The 19,002-nt window shown below is 44.6% G+C and overlaps 1 protein-coding gene across 2 annotated transcripts in view; it reads left to right on the plus strand.

The window, feature by feature from the left end:
- The window catches only part of RUBCN (rubicon autophagy regulator), a 63,338-nt gene that overhangs the window by 31,463 nt on the left and 12,873 nt on the right, over positions 1-19,002 (plus strand). For both annotated transcript variants that reach the window (XM_058662018.1, XM_058662019.1), the window contains exons 4-11: positions 1,384-1,543; positions 2,189-2,295; positions 2,939-3,095; positions 4,194-4,727; positions 8,427-8,522; positions 9,828-9,943; positions 10,669-10,879; positions 13,084-13,185. In XM_058662018.1, the coding sequence (XP_058518001.1) occupies positions 1,384-1,543; positions 2,189-2,295; positions 2,939-3,095; positions 4,194-4,727; positions 8,427-8,522; positions 9,828-9,943; positions 10,669-10,879; positions 13,084-13,185 (1,483 nt within the window). The remainder of the gene's footprint in view (positions 1-1,383; positions 1,544-2,188; positions 2,296-2,938; positions 3,096-4,193; positions 4,728-8,426; positions 8,523-9,827; positions 9,944-10,668; positions 10,880-13,083; positions 13,186-19,002) is intronic.

The following is a 19,002-nucleotide window of genomic DNA, read 5'->3' on the forward strand; positions in this document are numbered from 1 at the left end:
AAGATGGAATAATTAGAAAAGAAAGTGACATTTCTGGAAGCTAATGTTCCTAACTGCTTTGTGTACTGTTACAACACTCTCTTCTATTTCCCTCAGTTCATAGTATCTTCGAATTTCGAAGAAACTGGACTCAAGGAAGTTAGGTGACTTGGGCAAGATTATATTGCTAGTTCCAGAATAGTCACTTCTAGTTGTATGTATGTATTTAACTATTGTGGAAAATTTCAGACCTATAAAATCCGCAAAGTAAATCCCCCATATTCAACACTTGCTGATAGATGGCCAGTCTTTTTCATGTTTACCCCAACTACCAGGTTCATTGTTGAGGTTATATAAGGAGAACTAACTTGTTTCTAAATGATGAGGGAACCAAATCACAGGGTATTGTATTGGCCCACTCATATTCTTTTTTTTTTAAAGATTTATTTATTTTATTACAAAGTCAGATATACAGAGAGGAGGAGAGACAGAGAGGAAGATCTTCTGTCCGATGTTTCACTCCCCAAGTGACCGCAGCGGCCGATGCGCGCCAATCTGAAGCCGGGAACCTGGAACCTCTTCGGGTCTCCCACATTGGTGCAGGGTCCCAATGCTTTGGGCCATCCTCGACTGCTTTCCCAGGCCACAAGCAGGGAGCTGGGTGGGAAGTGGAGCTTCTGGGATTAGAACCGGAGCTCATATGGGATCCCGGTGCGTTCAAGGCGAGGACTTTAGTCGCTAGGCCACGCTGCCAGGCCCAAGCCCACTCATATTCTTTGTCCTTCTTAACACCTGCCTTTTTTGTCCCGCACTAAGCCTCCCTCTAATATGTTGCTGTAGTCCTGACCTCTTAGACGCTGCCTAAAATCGCTATCCACAAATTCCTTTTGGAATATAAGACTTTTAGTAACAGCCCACAAGGAAGAGGTCCCTACATAGAGAATATTATGGTTACAGCTGGAAGGCAGAACGCTGTTGCTTCACTTCAGAGAATAGTTGGTGGCAATTTTCTTAGATCCTTTCCCCCAAGTTTTGTTGCCTTCTTTTTTGGAGACTTACTGAAGTAGAGGCTTCTGTGGAGAAACTGAGAGGTCACGTTTGTCCTTCTCCCTGATTCGGAGACCTCTTGGCCTTAGACCATAAAGAGCCAGGCGTAGCAATTTTGTTCTGTCCTGGATCTGCGCATCAGATCTTAACTGCTTAGTCTCTAACCAGTGGTGCAATCCAGCACTAAAGGTAGCTAGTCCTGTCCTTTATTCTTTCAGTATCCATTAGATGCTAGCTAAAGGAAAATACCTCTGGTTGCCAGCCCTTGCCTGTCTCGGTTTAGTTCTCAGGTCATTAGGCTGTGATCTTGCTGTGTTTCCCAAGGGGAATGTTTTGATTCACATCTGCGTTTTCCAGTTCATCAACTTGTACGAGAATGGCCAGAGCAGTGCTGATGGTGTGAGCGAGCGTGCCATTGCAGAGTTGTGGCTACAGCACAGTTTGCAGTTCCACTGCCTCTCGGCCCAGCTCCGACCTCTGCTTGGGGACAGACAGTATATCAAAAAGTTCTACACAGGTAGGTGGGAGTCACTTGGGATTGTTGCATATCCTTCTCCTTCTCATTTTGTAAACTTCCTCTAATGACTAAGGCATTCTGTTTTTCACTGTTGCCCTAAAGATTTTACTCAAAGCTTAGCCAATCTTCCCTCTCACTTCTCATGTAAAACATGATCAAGTTTAATGCGAAGATGTTCCTTTACTCCCATATCCACAAACCAGTAGGAATAACTACCATAATTTCCTGTGTGCCAATGTCTGTTATACTGTACTCCTCATAACATCCCTGAAAGTTGGATATCAGCACCCCTGTTTTCTGATTAGAGAAACAAATTTGGCCATAATCATTCAGAACAGGATTCAAGTCTGGTCTCTCCAACTTTGAAACCTCTTTTCTTGATCTCTTTGGTAAACTATACGTTCTTAGTCTCTCCTGTAAGTCTTCGATTCCCCATTGTTTGCTGGTGGCAAACTGTACCTTTCTTAGCCTCTCCTGTAAGTCTCTGATTCCTCGTTTGCCCTACAGTGACACCTTTTTTTTTTTTTTTTTTTTTTTGCCTTTTGCCTTTTGCCACTCTTTCCCTAAGCTGCTTCCAGGACAGTCCAGGGACACTACAGCCCTCTGTGTTGTGCTCCATCACCATGGTAGTTTTTGTCTCCCCAGATACTGCTTTCCTATTAAGTGACGCCCATGTCACAGCCATGCTGCAGTGCCTGGAAGCAGTGGAACAGAACAACCCCCGCCTGCTGGCTCAGATCGATGCATCTATGGTAAAGGGCACAAGGGATTACTCATGTCTGTGCTGGGCTCCTGGACCTCACCTTGATAGAATCCCCTGGACAAAGTTGCCTCTTCACTTTGCAGTTAAGAGCAGAAAGGCTTCCAAATTTTGAAAAATGTTTTGGAAGAAAGGAAGTACCATGGAGTACTAATTAAAGTAAAAAGTCTAGGCTTAGGTCCATTATCAGTCGAGGATGGCCCCAAGCCTTGGGACCCTGTACCAAAGTGGGAGATCTGAAATAAGCTCCTGGTTCCTGGCTTTGAACCAGCTTAGCCTCAGCAATGTGGCCACTTGGGGAGTCACCCAGCGAGCAGAAGATTTTTCTCTCTGTATCTCTTTCTGTATATCAGCTTTTCCAATAAATAAAATAAAATAAAATCAATCTTTAAAAAAAAAAGTCCTCCCTCTTCCTTTAAGCAAATAGACCTAAGCCTGGACTCCAGAGTTTCAAAGCTATGTGGTAGCAGAGGATGGCAGCTGTGCTGTCTCTGTAGGTTCTGGCTATAGTCTAGGACTGCTGCCAAAGGGCTGCCTGTAGCAGCATTTTTCGCAGGACCCAGCACCCCACTCTTAAGAACCTCCACGCTTGACTCTGACATGTTTTGTTGTTGCTGTTGTTGTTGTTGTTTCAGTTTGCCAGAAAGCACGAGAGCCCACTGCTGGTGACAAAGAGCCAGAGTCTGACAGCTCTGCCTGGGTCCACATGCACCCCTCCAGCCAGCTATGCTCAGCATTCCTATTTTGGGTCCTTCTCAAGCCTCCACCAGTCCATGCCCAGCCACAATGCAGGTATGTACCCCGTCTTAGGAAGCAGGAAGACCTTGTGGGTGTTCCTGGACAGATTAAGCCTTGATAGGTGCACTTGGTTAAACTTTATGTCCCATCGCTTCTCGGCCTTTTGGCTAAGATCAAGTGTAAACTTTATGTCTTAATAATGGGACATCTTAAAATGTCATATAGTAAAATAGCCTAAGATAATTCAGTAAAATCTTTAAAATAGCAGAAGAAAGAGATAATTTTTAGATTTCTCTGGGTTTCTAATTCATATTGCAATAGAGGATTAAAATAGTAACCAGCATTTGTTTTATTTTAAATATGAATTTATTTGATATATAGAGATAGAGATAAAAAGTTCTCCCATCTGCTGGCCCAGCTACTGGGTTGGGCTGGGCCAAAGCTGGAAGTTTAGAACTAGATCCAGGTCTCCCATGTGGGTGACAGGGATCCAGTCACATAAGCCATTGCTGCTGCCTCCCAAGGTCTGCACCGGCAGGGAGCCAAGAGCAACACTGGAGCGGGGACTTGCACCCAGGCATTCTGATCTGGGATGTCCTAAGTAGCATCTTAATCATTGGGCCAAATGCCTGCTCCTAAGTAATAGCTGACATTAATGAGTCTGTGAGAGTCCTTTTGTATGATCCTTAAAACAGTTCTACATAGTAGGCCTTGTCATTATTGTTCATTTTTATAGATGAGGAATGCAAACTGATAAACAATAAAAACACTTCCTTAAGAGCCTGTGCTCTTCACTTAGCTGCTTTTTAATATTTTATTTGACTATTTAAAAAAATTAATTAATTTATTTGAAAGAGTGGCTGAATTGAGTGGGGCTGAGCCAGGCGAAAGCCAGGAATCGGGACCCCGTGGAATTCTCCTGTGTGAGTGGCGTGGGCAGGGGTGTGAACTGGCTGTCATATATGGATCTCCAACATTGCCAGCAATGGTTTAACCTGATGCACTGCAGTGCTGGTCCCTGATTGGCTTAGCTGAGGTGGGATCTAGTAAACAACTGGACATTTGGCCCATGGTTGTGAAAAAGCTCTTCATACATACTGTAGGATTCCAACTTACTTTTCTCTCCCCTTACTTTTGCTTTTTATATCCTAGAGAGAAGATCTACTTCCTTTTCACTCTCTGGCCCTCCCTGGAAACCTCAAGAAAGCAGGGGGCATGTCGCACCAGCAGAGGACCCAACCAGCCAGACGCCTCAGCCTTCAGTGTCTGCACTGTCTGGGGAGTCCCCCACAACCTCACAGGAGATGAGCTCCAGCACTCTGACCAGCCCCGTAGAAGCATCATGGGTCAGCAACCAGAATAATTTCTCAAATGATGCCAGTGAGGGGCCCGAGTATCTGGCCATTGGCAACCAGGACCCTCATAGCCGGACTGCCAGCTGTCAGAGTCACAGCAGCAACAATGAGAGCAGCAGTTCCAACTTGTTTTCCTCCAACAGCTCCCAGAAGCCCGATTCTGCTGCTTCTTCCTTAGGCGATCAGGAGGGAAGTGAGCAAAGCCGGATGTCCAGTGTCCTTCGTAGGTCCAGCTTCTCAGAGGGGCAGACACTGCCTGTCACCAGCGGGACGAAGAAGAGCCACACTCGCTCCCATTCAGATACCAACATTGCCTCCAGAGGAGCCCCAGGTACTGATGAACATCAGCTGGGCCACATAGGGTGGTTCCTTCCCTTTAGCATGAAGGCAGAGTTTGTTCTTTATGCTGTTCAAGTTTCTGTTTTCCGTTTCTGATGACATGACATCCCACTTTATAATACAAGAGAGATGTTTGTAAGGCAATACTGATTCTCAGGAAAGCTGAGTGTGTTTGTTCTTTACCCATTGCTAGACATTAGATGTCTTCCTGTAATTTTTGGCTAGTTGCTTCACATTAAAGGGTAATGTGATTCATCACAGATGTAAGTGTGTTTCTCAGATTCAGGGAAAGTAGTAATGAGCTTTCAAAATAACCCCATTAAATTCATCCCTTTACTGTGATTCCTTAGACGTTTGGTCAGAATGTGATGCCCAGATGATGGTGGCTGAGTAATATTAGGATGCTCCAGTTAAAACTAGGGATATAGAGTCCATGGGGTTGTACATGGCGCTGGCTGTTGCATTCCTAATGTAGCTGAGAGGCAGTGAGGTAACAGAGGCCCTGGCCCCTGGAGTCACCCTCACAGATACACCAGCTGGTAGAACAAAGTAGATTATCAATGCGGGAAGTAGATCTCATTGCTGTTGCCATCTCCCTGCCAACATTTTTCCTGGAGTGTTGGTATCTGGCAGGCTTTGGTTGGGCTTAACTTATAGACTCTCCTTGTCAGCAAGGATAAGGTGGACCTCTGTGCTCAAAGTGTTTCAGGGTTACAACAGCACCAGGAATAATATATTTGTATGTATAAAATGTTAAAATATCTAATAATACCCCCCAAAGTCTTCTTTAGCACCTAGAGCCACCATGGCTTTTCTTTATAGCTTATAGAAAGATGGTAGTAAAGACCCTCATCTGAACCACCCCCACCCCCAGTGATGATTTGTGTGTTTTCCCCTCAAGAATGTACTTTGACTTCTTGGAACTTCTTAGGAGAAGGCTCGCCAAATGGAAGCCTTTCTTCCCGCAGGCTTTCTTAGATATCAGAAGTGCTTGAGCTAAATGCTCACCTTACACGTCCCGCTCCATGCCTGGCATCTACTAAACTCGAAGCTGCTGGCCTCTGAGCATATAAACTTCCCTGCTCCCATTCTTGAATCCTTGTGAATTCCAGCAACCATGGTAACACGCATGGGAAAAAGAGAGCCAGAGAAAACCCATACAGAAGGGTCAGGGGAGGGATGGGCGTTGGGTAGCTTCTTGTCAAGTCATTTCTCCTTCCACATTGGTATATCCACCTGGGAATCATGTCCCCACTTCTGCCAGGTAAAAAAACAAAAAGGACATTCTTGGTTGCTCTCGCTCTCTAATCCCATTTGTTCTGTCTGTACTCTCCTCTGCACCTGTCTGTTTACCTACAGGAGGCCCCAGGAATATCACCATTATAGTTGAAGATCCCATTGCAGGTTTGGGAGCCTGTTCTGCACCTCCTGTTCCTCTGTCCTCTGTGACTACCTTGCTTTGTTCAGAACCTCCTTTTCCAATCTGGTGTCAAATCAAGTCCAGCTAGCCTGGTCCTGTTGTAGTGCTTGGACCTATCTGTAAAATGACACCAATATTTTTTATGATGTATATTATCTGTCCACAACTTCCTCTGGGAGGCAGAATTAAGACTTAAAATTCAGTTTTCCCCAAAAGTAAAACTGAAGTCTGCTAAGGCACTGTGATAAATCAGTGGCAACATTTTCCTTGTAACTGAATACTGACTGTGGATTACTTTATTTTCCTTGACTTAACACCAGAATGTGTTTTATCCTCTCTCTGTAGTCGTGGATATACTTGCATGAGTTTTTATTGTTATTGTCATTGTTGATGATGATGCTGATAATGTTGTTATTGTTTGCCTCTCCTAGGTTCTTTTTTCCATTTTTTTTTTCACCTGTTTTCATTCCCCAATAAGCCTTCATATCCATTCTAACCGCTGCACTGGATTTTTCTAGAGATTTTGTTTCCTTGGTTTTTGTGGTGGTGTTCAGTTTGAGATTTGTGTTCCATTCTGGGTACCATCATTCATGGAGCTGTTAACACTGAGTTGTATCTGTGAAATGGTGGTCAAAGAGCCCTTAAAATCAGGGCCTTATGGTGACGGATGAAGTCACCAGGTATGTTAGTTTGAAAAAGAGTTTAAAGAGGAATAAAAGTTGGCAGGTTGGCAGGACTATCATGTAGAAGGACATTATTGTTCTTAAGGAGATGAGAGAAATTGTATGATGGCAGATTTCAAGGGGGTGTAGGAAATTCTAAGAATTAAATGGGCAGCAAAAGAAAGTAATAAACTTAGTAAGCAAAGGCTGAGTGGCCACTTGTTGTAATGAAGTAAAGGTATGGGGTTGGGGTTTGTGTTGGACGTTACGTTTGGAGATTTCCAATTTCCTTCCAGTCATGGTTTATCCTTTTTAAAGAATTTTTTTAGATTTATTTCTTTTTATTTGAAAGGCAGATTTATAGAGAGAAGGAGAAAGAGACATCTTCTATCTGCTGGTTCACTTCTCAAATGGCTACAATGGCCAATCTGAAGCCAGGAGCCAGGATCTTTCTTCAAGTATCCCAAGAGGATGCAGGGTTCCAAGGACTTGAGCCATTCTTTGCTGCTTTCCCAGGCCATAAGCAGGGAGCTGGATTGGAGATGGGGCAGCCAAGACACAAACTTGTATCTGTAGGCACAGGTGGAGAATTAGCCTGATATGTCATTGTGCTACCCCCATTTGTAGTTTGTTACCAAAGCCTCAGAGTGACTGCTAATTTGTACTCAATTCAGTAACAAGGAACACCAGAAGTTTTTAAGGCCCAAGGAGAACACAAAATGATCTTTTACCATGTGGTTCCCCCACCACCATTTTTTTGTTGTTGTTGCAAGAGGAACAGCTGACAAATTAGTACCATCTGTCAGGGAAATGGGTTGGATACAGGTCAGTTCTTCATTCTCCCAAGCTATCTTGTTCATTTCTCCGGCACCCAACTGCTTTTCCACCTGGTGTTCTTCTGTGGCACTACCACTTTTGTGTTTCCTTTTGAAGAATGTCAGCTTATCATTTCCTATGAATCCTGCCTGCTACTATTTCTCCACTTGTGACTTTTACTCTTCCTATTACCGGCACTTCCTGCTTTGCTAGATTTTTCTTGACATTTCTCTCTTGCTTTCCCAATGTTACAGGGTCCATACCTTAGGAATGAGCTCTTTGGTTACAAGGGCATATCATCCTTGGCTTCCTCATCATTGCCGTGATGATGCTTTTAAGGACATTGCTTTTATTTTGATAAGAATGTTAATGTCAATCTTCTAATATTGCCAAGTGTCAAACTATCAGAAATATTTCAGCGTGTATATGTCTTTCTTTTGCCAAATTGTTTTGTCAACAAGACAGAGATTGGCAGATACTCTTCTTATGGTACATGGTTAGAAGATGGAAGAGAACCAGTCATTAATGCATTCTGATTTGATTCCTTTTTCACGTTGTGTTGCCACATTCCAAATCTAGTTTTCTTTTTTTCCCTTAAAATACACTGACTTCCCATTTCCTTTCCCCTGTGTGTTCCTGTATTTCTTGGTCTGTACCCTGTTGGTGTGTCACCTCTTTCTTGTTTGGAAGGGTTTTGGGAATTGGGTAGTTAAATGTTGAGATGCCAAAGTTGGGAATCTGTATTTCTCACTTTTTATGTGTATTTTTATTCCCTGGTGGCCATTGATGCCAGAATCCTGCAATGAGAAGTTGAAGTTGAGAGGTGCCTTGTCCTACTCTGGCCAAAGCAGTGAAGTCAGCACACCCAGCTCTCTCTATATGGAGTATGGTAAGTGAGTACTAGGAAAGCTGGGTGGAAATTCTGTTTTCTGTACTCCGCCTGGTGCCTGCTAGGCTCTGGGCTTTGGGGGCTCATCTCAGCTCTGTGGTTAGTACACATTGTATAGTCTCACACACCCACATCTTGAACCCCCTATGTTAGAAATCACACTTGCGGGCCCGGCCGCGTGGCCTAGCGGCTAAAGTCCTCACCTTGAACGCCCCAGGATCCCATATGGGCGCCGGTTCTAATCCCGGCAGCTCCACTTCCCATCCAGCTCCCTACTTGTGGCCTGGGAAAGCAGTCGAGGACGGCCCAAAGCTTTGGGACCCTGCACCCATATGGGAGACCTGGAAGAGGTTCCAGGTTCCCGGCTTCGGATCGGCGCGCACCGGCCCGTTGCGGCTCACTTGGGGAGTGAATCATCGGACGGAAGATCTTTCTCTCTGTCTCTCCTCCTCTCTCTGTATATCTGACTTTGTAATAAAAATAAATCTTTAAAAAAAAAAAAGAAATCACACTTGCCATTCCTTTTGCTCCTCTCTAAGTCAGAAGTACCCACCCCCATATGCTGTGGGTGTTATCTCCATGTATGTCTATTGGTCTGGATGGAATGGCTCTCTGACTGAGGGAGGGAGGGCATGAAAAAGAAATCTTGAGTATCTGGGCTTTGAGTGCCAGAAGATAAACTCTACTTGGAAACCATGTCCAAGAGGAAACCTTTTGTTTCCTTTCTGACTCTGAGCACAGGGTTTTAGAATTTTCTTTTAGTTAGATTTTAGGGTTTTTTTTTTTTTTTTTGTGAGGTGGAGAGCAGTGAGGGTGCCAGGGAGGGAAACTGTATCATCTTTAAATTTAGATAGCAAAAGAACTATCCCGAGGCTGGCTGCATGTTCTACCATTTTGCAAATGGGAGTAGTCTAGACATCCAAGTGAGAAATTCCCTTAGAGTGGGAGTAGGGAACCTTTCTTCTGCCAAAGGCTGTCTGGGCATGTATGACATCATTCACAGGCCACACAACATTATCACAAATTATCCCTGCTGTAGATTGATTGAATTTCAAGGCCCACCGGCAGTTGCCTTGGCAAATTCAGACTAAATGATTTTATGACCTTATACAATTCATGGACTGGACATTCCCCACCTCTACTGTAAATGGCACAGATCATTCTGACCTCCAATTCTCTGTTGCCAGGGAAGACTTGGGAGTATCTATAGTGGTAAAAGCTTCATGTTTCTCAAAGAAGCTCGGAAGCTTTGAGATTTGCATTCTAAGTCCAAGTGTTTTGTACCCACATTCCATTTTTCCCCAGAGGGTGGTCGGTACCTGTGCTCAGGAGAAGGCATGTTCCGCAGACCCTCAGAAGGACAGTCCCTCATCAGCTACCTGTCCGAGCAGGACTTTGGCAGCTGTGCAGACCTGGAAAAGGTGAGGAACCTAGGGGCAAGTGAAGAACTCATGGATTGGGAGAATCCCGCCCAAGGGTTTGCGGTGCTTTTTCGTCTAATAAGGTTTTGGATGCACAGAATGACGTACACACAGAGGTGAAGATAAGTTCCCAGAGAAGATAAACTAGTCAAGTTCTGCTTCTGGGAAGCTCTTTAGGGAGTTTAAAGCTTGAGTGATGATTTTATCTTAGAAAATAGCCCGGGACAAAGAAGCATTGAATGTTAGCTATGTAGTTTTTGTTCCCTCAGCCCTGGAACCTTTGGGAAATGCTGTTTCCAAAACTGACTTCTACATTTTGTTCTGGATCTCAGACATGTAATAAACTTGTCTGTGTAGCGTTTTGTAGCTTCTAAAGAAATTTTATTTTTAGGTATCCCATTTACTTTAACACTTCATGTATAAGTGAATAACTTTTTTTTGAGAAAGCCTGATTAAAATTCTGACTGACTTCTGTTGTGTTTATGTATAGAAAAATGGACCAGGAGAGGACAGGCATGGCCAAGTAAGAGAGCAAAAGGAAATGTAGAGCAGGTTTACCAGCTGTCTACTTAGCTTATTGTAAAAGGGTACATTTCCCCCGGTGGTTTTCAGTAACCATTATGCATGGCTGGGGTGCTCTGCTTTCCAACATTGTAAAATCTGGGAGGCATTCAGTGCTTTGTAGCTGCTTACCAAGGAACCCTTCCGTGCTCCTCTTCTCCCAGGAGAATGCCCACTTTAGCATCTCAGAGTCCCTGATTGCCGCCATCGAGCTCATGAAGTGCAACATGATGAGCCAGTGCCTAGAAGAGGACCAAGTCGAGGAGGAGGACAGTGACCGAGAGATCCAGGAATTGAAGCAGAAGATCCGCCTCCGGCGCCAGCAGATCCGCACCAAGAATCTGTTCCCCATGTACCAGGAGGCTGAGCAAGGGAGTAAGTAAGCCCGGGAACACTGCTATCCTTGCTGCTTTGTGTTTGCAGGACAAGGCTGGGTACCATGTGGGCAGGTTCCCTACTGTCAGGCATTTCTGTGCTGTTCTCTTTGCTTTTTAAAACCAGACTAGGAGCACTCATCCATTCCCTGCCTCAGAAATCACTTCCTTGGCCTGGTGTGGTAGCCTAGTGGCTAAAGTCCTCACCTTGCATGCACTGGGATCCATATGGGCGCTGCTTCTAATCCCGGCAGCCCCACTTTCCATCCAGCTCCCTGCTTGTGGCCTGGAAAAGCAGTAGAGGATGGCCCAAAAACTTGGGACCCTACACCCACATGGGAGACCCAAGAGAAGCTCCTGGCTCCTGGCTTCAGATTAGCACAGCGCTGGCCATTGTGGCCACTTGGGGAGTGAATCAGAAAGATCTTTCTGTCTCTCCTCCTCTCTGTAAATCTGTCTCTCCAATAAAAATAAATAAATCTTTAAAAAAAAGAAAACAAAACACAATACATTTATTTATTTAAAAGAAACAGTGAGACAGGGTTCCCATCTGCTGGTCTACTGGAATCACTCCCCAGATACCCACAATAGCTGGGGCTGGACTAGGCTGAAGTCAGGAGCCAGGAATTCAATCCCTGTCTCCCATGTGGGTCACATGGACGCAACTGTATGGACCATCACCTGCTGCCTAGCATGCCTGAGCAGGAAACTGCACTCACAACCAGGGCTATGACTCGAACCCAGGCACTCTATGAGGCTATGCAGCCTCCATTGGCATGATAACCCCAAGACTAAAAGCCTACCCTAAATCTCTTCTAATTCCATTTACACATAAACTTTACATTTATTGTTTTAGTCATTCATTTTTGTTTATTCGTTCATTCATTTGTTCATTAATTTCAGAAACACAAAGAGAGCTCCCAAACATTGGTTCATTCTGCAAATACCCACAACTAGAGTTGAACAGGTCCAGAACCAGGAACAAAATCCAAGTTATTTATGTGGGTAGCAGGGACCCAACTACTTGAGCCATCACTTGCTACCTCCCACGGTGTTTATTAGCAGAAAACTAGAATTAATAGTGAGCTAGATGGGGGAGCAGTGCTGTGGCATAGTACGCTAAGCTTCTTCCTGCAGTGCTATATTCTGTATGGGTACTGGCTATTCCAATTCCTCTCTGGCTCCCTGCATATGGCTTGGGAAAGCAGCAGAAAATGGCCTCGGCACCCATGTAAGAGACCCAGAAGAAGATCTTGGCTTCTAATGGGCTCAGCTCTGGTCGTTGTGGTCATTTGGGGAATGAACCAATGGATGGAAGAACTCTCTGTAAAATCTGCCTTTCCAATAAAATAATTAAATCTTTCAAAAAAAAAAGTCAGCTAGGACTCAAACTAAGGTGCTCCAATTTGGGTATGGCAGTTTTGTCTTGTCTTGTCTTGTCTTGTCTTGTCTTGTCTTGTCTCTTCTCTTCTCTTCTCTTCTCTTCTCTTCTCTTCTCTTCTCTTCTCTTCTCTTCTCTTCTTTTCTTTTCTTTTCTTTTCTTTTCTTCTCTTTTCTTTTCTTTTCTAGATTTATTTATTTTGCTTGAACTAGAGGCAGAGAGATCTTCTATCCACTGATTGGCTCCCCAGATGGTTTCAGCAGTCAGAGCTGAACTGATACACAGCTGGGAGATTGGCACTTCCAGGTCTTCCATGTGGGTGGGGTGGCCCAGTACCTTGGGCCATCTTCCACTGCCTTTTCAGGCCATTAACAGGAAACTGGATCAGAAGTGGAGCAGCAGGGAATATATCCAGTGCCCATGTGGGTTTCTGGCACCGTTGGTGGAGGATTAGCTGGTCCCTGAATGTGGTGAGAGTCTTAACCAGTATTTTAATGCTGTGCCTGACAGCTGATACTAGGTTTCTGATATGAGAACTGAGATCACTGTTTCTAGATGTGCTTCCCAGACAATGGCATCTTCTGTTTACATGAAGCTTACTGCAGTCAGCTGCTTCACCTCTTAGCTAGACTCTGAATTTACATGAAACTTTCTGAAGGGATGAACCAGTCAGAAGAGCTAAATTCTGCTTCCATAGCACCACTCCCAGCAAAGGTTCTGTTTACTTCTCTATTGAGGTCATATCAGGTTCCTTTTATTGTGACATTGGAAGAAGTAGGAAACATCTGTCCTGCTCATTATGATGATGATGATGATTTTGGCAGGTTTCCGGATCACCTCCAGCAGCTCCCAGTTCAGTTCACGTGATTCAGCACAGTTCTCCGACTCTGGCTCTGCTGAGGAAGTTGACGATTTTGAAATCCAAGGTGAGAAGCGGCACATCATCACAAAGGTGTTTCTTCCAATTTGGAATAGCGGGCTAAGACATTTTGCTTATGTAGAAGATCTTCATTATACTCCATTATAAAATATCGTTGGCTGCTGTTAGGGACTGCCCTTCTTTTTTATTTATTTTTATGGTTATTTGAAAGGCACAAAAGAAACAGATATCTCCCATCTGTTGGTTTTCTCTTTCAAATGCTTGTAGCAGCTTGGGCTGAGCTGGACTAAAGCCAGGAGCTGAGAACTTAATCCAGGCCTATGGGTGGCAGGGACCCAAGTGCTTGAGCCGTCACCTACTGCATCCCAGGGCACACATTAGCAGGAAACTAGAATGGAAAGAGAGCTGTTGTTTGAACCCAGGGCGCTCTGATATGGGCTATAAACATCCAAGCAATATTTTTTTAAGGATTTATTTCATTTTTACTGAAACTGCAGATTTATAGGGAGAAGGTTCACTGTCCAGCAATAACTGGACCTGAGCCAACCCAAAGTCAGGAGCCAAGAGCCAGGAGCCTCTTCTAGTTCTCTCACACAGGTACAGGGTCTTAAGGCTTTAGGCCATCCTCCGCTGCTTTCCCAGGCTATAAGCAGAGAGCTGGATGCAAAGTGGCGCAGTTGGGACATGAACTGGTGGTCATATGGGATGCTGCAAGTGGATTAGCCAGTTGAGCTATTGTGCCCCAAGCAGTATTTTAACCCCACTGCCGACTACCTGCCACATGACTTTTTTTAAAAGTTTATTTGTTTTGAAAGGGTTATAAAGAGAAGAGAGATAGAGAGATCTTCTTCCCGCTGGTTCACTCCACATGTAGCCACACCAGCCAGTACTGGGGCCAGGCTGAAGCCAAGAGCTTCATCTTGATTGCCCGTGTGGGTGGCAGGGACCCAAACACTTAAGCACTTCTGCTCCTTTTGCCAGGCCATGAGCAAGGAGCTGAATCCAAAGTAGAGTAGCCAGGACAAGAGGCAACACCACATCTTAGGCAGTGGGTTTACCCATTATGCTACTATGCCAGCCCCTCCATTGCTGTTACTAAAAACAGTCTTCAAAAGTAACACAGGAGAGAGCGCCACAAGGAGATATTCCAGGTGGAATGAGCTAGCTATTGAAGTCATCTTAATGCTGGTTCCTCTACTGCATATTTCTGTTGAGTTTTCTAAATCCTCCTGGAAATCCTCCTGGAAATTCTGTTCTTATGTACTCCCATAACTCAACTGAAATAAGAATATTGTTGGAATACTCAACTGAAACTGAATATTCAGAATGAGTGTTATTAAACTCCTAAGTAAGGGACAGCCCTGCCAGTGCTAAGTTGTCTTGTAGAATCACAGACCCTTGTTGGAAATGTCAGAGGAAAGAAAGAACCAATCTGTGTGGGCATTTGTGTTCAATCAGTTTAATGTCTCATTCCTACAAACTGTAGATTTCTTTGGGTTCCCATGAGTAAAACAAACAAACCCAACAGCAGTTCAGGGACATAAGCTCTTTCCCATGAGAAAGAGTTACTTTCTTACAGAGCTGAGTTCTATCACTGATTCTTCCTTCTAACACTGTGACATGATGGTGAGCAAATCTTGAGTGTGAAAGAACCCCTTCTGCCACACAGACCTCCAGCGAGATAGCTGGTTTCTTTTGCCTTCAGAAATTTGGTGTATACACTTATTTTCCAGACCTCCAGGAAGTCTTCTTTCTGTGCTCTCCTTAATGTGTCTTATCTTAGGTTTTTTTTTTCCCTTTATACAAAGGTGATTTTCCAGGAGATCTCCAGTTCTCTGTGATACCAGCTATGTATGCTACAGTTCACTGTTGATACTAACTAGCTGGAGTTGGTACAGACCCGGGAATTACAGGCTCAGTCCCATGAGTGTGCCCCACTTAGCTGCCAGATTCAAGTGGAGTCATGGGCTGCCTGCACTTGGGTATGGGGGTGCCCATGACCTACCTCCTCCAGGTTTGACAGTGCACTGGCATGATTCATTGACCTTAGCAAAATGCTGTACTTAAAAGGACCTAGTGGCTAAGGTCCTCGCCTTGATCCCATATGGTCGCTGGTTCTAATCCTGGCAGCTCCACTTCCTCTCTATCTTTCCTCCTCTCAGTATATCTGACTTTGTAATAAAAATAAATCTTTTTTTTAAAAAAAAAGGAAACAAATAAGCAACCATGTCAAGAGGTTCCTGAGATATAGTTCTAAAAAGGTCTGAGTACAAGCATTACTGCCCCATGGAATCAGGTTGTGCCACCATCCTGGTCCATCAACATGTTCACCTATCCCAAAGCTTGATATTCTAAGCTGTTGACAGCAATTCCTTTATGTTGGCAGTGGTGATTAAGTCATTGGCCAGTGGCCATTGGGTTCAGTCTTCAGTCTCCTTCCCTCCCTTGAGGTGAAAGGGGAGTAGACATTTCAACCCTCTAATCACATAGTTGGTTCTTCTGGTGGTCAGCCAGTGCCTGAGCATATACTCAGGTGTGACTGATTGAGGCATCTGGTAATAAGAGACACTGCTGTCACAGGAAGTGCCAGTGGTTTTAGGAACTCTTCTAGGAACTAAGGGCATTAGTTCTTATTACATCACAATCAGTTCTACCCTCTGAGGGTCAGCTGTCAGAATTTCCTGAGGTACCTTCCGAATATGCTGCCTTACCTGGAGTGGAGCAGTCCAGAGGACCACAGATCATATTTCCTTCAATAAGGGAGGGAACCTGGCTAGCAGCAGATGCAAAGTGCACGCATGTTCGAGACTGTTGCTGCAGCTGTGGGGTCCCAAGGAACTGTTTAATCAGCTAATTTTCCACTCAGTTCAAAACAGAAATCCCTGAAGGAGATTTCAGGGCAGGGCTTCTCAGCCTGGGCCAGATGCTTCTTTGTTGTGAAGTACTTGTCCTGCACATTGTAAGGTGTTTAGCAGCACCCCTGGTTCTCCTCTTTTGATGTCAGTAATATCCACCCCCTCTCAAATCATCCCTGGTTGAGAACCATTGCCTTAGGAAGTTCATGAGTCCAGGGTTGTTTGGGGAAGTAGCAATAACCACCTCCATGTTACAGTGAATACCTGCTGTGATTTTAAGTTCTTAAAATGCCTCTTATCTTGTGGAATGAGAACCAAACCCTGACATCAGGCACATGTAGTACAGAACTCTTACTCATCAATTTGTAATACTAAAGAGGTCCCTTTTTTTTTTTATCATCGTGATACAGTTGGTAGCATAGGATCTAATTTATCTTACATGTGAAGAATGGCTGTCCATGTCTGTGGCCTCCATGTTCTCAGGTGGCCTAAGTTGGAAACGTGAATGTGTTCATAGTTGCATGTATGTTTGTGCCGCCTTTTTTTTTTATAATGGCTGACAGGCTTTTGTCTTTTTTTTTTAATTTATTTTGTTTTATTGTACAGTTGTTGACAATCTTTACATAGTTAATTATGGTTAACAAAAAAAGGTTCAGGGGGTATAGGGAAGTGGGTAATACTATTATGTCCTTATTGTTTCCATCGTGTATCTGAGGTAAAGGGGGATATTGAGGGAGAAGCCCCACCCGGTTTCCCGCCCACCGCAAGTCCCGGATGTGGGACATGCTCTGAGATATTTGCTCAAGTGGTTTTAATAGTTCTCCAGTTATGAATCGTTGCCAGTTTCGCTCAATGATGTCGTTCACTGATTGATATGGTCTATCATAAAGTCTCCGTTTGCCCCATATTTCGCTGCCAACATATAGCTGATATGAATGATTCACCTGTTCTGTCTTCTGTCTTTTCTTGGTTAGAGTTCTGAGTCCAGCAGTTCGATTGGGGAGATCTCCAAAGAAACTTTGAGGTATTCCCAGACCAGATTCTTGTATGTTCTAGCAAGCACAGGGCCCGGCACAGTCCATCACCCCGATCAGGTGGTGGTTTCAATTGCTGGGTTGTTTCTGTTTTCAGTCCCGAGTTGCACTGGAACCAATGGGTGTTGCAGTCCAGTCTGGTTCTGCCCAGCACATACTCAGCCCTTACATCAACCAGTGGGAGCTGCAGCCTAGTCGGGGCGACCCACAATAACCCCCACCAGGCCCGCCCCCTACCCTGGCTTGCCAGGATGTGTAGCAGTAGACCAGACTGTCCACCATCCCGTTTGGCTCTTGTACTTGTCAATGGGTATTAAAGCTTAGTTCCATCTAACCAACTCAACCATCCAGCCCTCACAGATGTTGTTGAGTGCCTCTCTGTCTAGCCTGCCCCAGCCCTTGTCCTAGTTTTCGTGCCCTCCTGTGTGAGTAGTAACCCAAGAGGGGGGAACCCACTATTTCCCTCCCAGGTCTCTCTCAATCCCGGTTGATGCACTCTTCGGGTGGTTCTGTGGTTTGACTTGACAGAATTAGCCCCCGTGCCAGCCTCTACCATTTGATGCTGTGGCTAAGCCCTAACAAGCCTCACCCACTCTAATTTATGCTTGCACCAGTAGGAACAATCAGCCCAGCCTGGCTTTTCCCTGATCTAGGCCACATGCGGCGCACAGGTGTTGTAGCCCTGCTTAGTCTGGTCTGTTCCCATCCCAGCCCATGCTCTCCAGTGGGAGTAGCTGTCCAGCGAGGGGACCAGCCCCTTAATCCCCCTGCCAGCTCTGCCCCTCCCTTCCTGGATCTCACATGTGCTGGTTGGGTGCTGCAGCCACATCCAGTACAGGCAACCACGCCCTGGCATTCCATAATGTGTACTGGTTTTGTCGCGACCAAACCCAGCTCATCCCACACTCTGTTCTGGTGATCGGATTTGCCAGTGGATGACATGAACTGATTCAGCCTGGTCTGCCCCTGACTCATGCCGAGTGTGTGCCAGTGAGAAACTTTCCATGGCCTATTCTGGGCTGTTTCCTATCATGCTTCTTGCGCTTACCTGCAGGGACTGTGTCCTGCCAGAGGAGTCGCTGAGGCTCCTCCATCAGAACCCCTCCCCATGCCAGATTTTGCGCATACCAGGGGGTCCTTGAGCCAACCCTACTCAGTTCACCTCCTGTCCTAGCAGGATGTGCCGCCTTTTGTGCTTGATTGCATGATACCCTCTTCCTCTGTTCCTGAACTGTTATAGTTTATTCTAACATTGGTCTTTCTTTGGGAACTAATTTCCTACGTTACTTTTGATTTTCCTTTTAGAATTATTTATTTATTTGAAAGTCATAGTTGAGAGAGACCAGAGATTTATGCTATCTTGTGTTCTCTTGGAATGTTATCAGAGGAAAGTCACAACACCAAATCAAATACTTTAACATCGTGCTGTGGACCTCATCTGTGGTAAATACCGTGAGAGTGTCATCGCTTTTCTCAGACTCCAATTCACCAGGTAGACCATATGGAACAGAAAGTGCTTATGAGGAGAATCATTTTGAAAGTTCTGTTCTAGCCAGAAACTGAATATAAACCCTGAGATCTTATAAAGATTATTAATTCATCAGCATCTGTTAAAAAACGTTACTGTGGTATATGCCAAAATTCACCCACTGTAAGTGGTAAAAAAAAATCAGCTTGATGATTTTTGGTAAACTTACTGAGCTGTGAGCTATCACGTTAAATCTAGTTTTCGAACCTTTTCATCATCCTAATAATATCCCATAAACTCAAAGTTCATCCTTCCTGCCTTCCCTTCCATCAACCATTGTTGTATGTTTTCTGTCTCTATAGATTTGCCTTTTTTTGGACATTTAAGTGGAATCGTACAATATGTGATATCTGATCTTAAGTTTCTGGCTTCTTTTACTTCATCCATTTCTACTGATGGTGTCACATGGGTTTGATATCATTCATAAACTCCCAGTTCTGAAGATG

The sequence above is a fragment of the Ochotona princeps genome, chromosome 3 (assembly GCF_030435755.1).
Source record: "Ochotona princeps isolate mOchPri1 chromosome 3, mOchPri1.hap1, whole genome shotgun sequence".
Lineage (NCBI taxonomy): Eukaryota > Metazoa > Chordata > Mammalia > Lagomorpha > Ochotonidae > Ochotona > Ochotona princeps.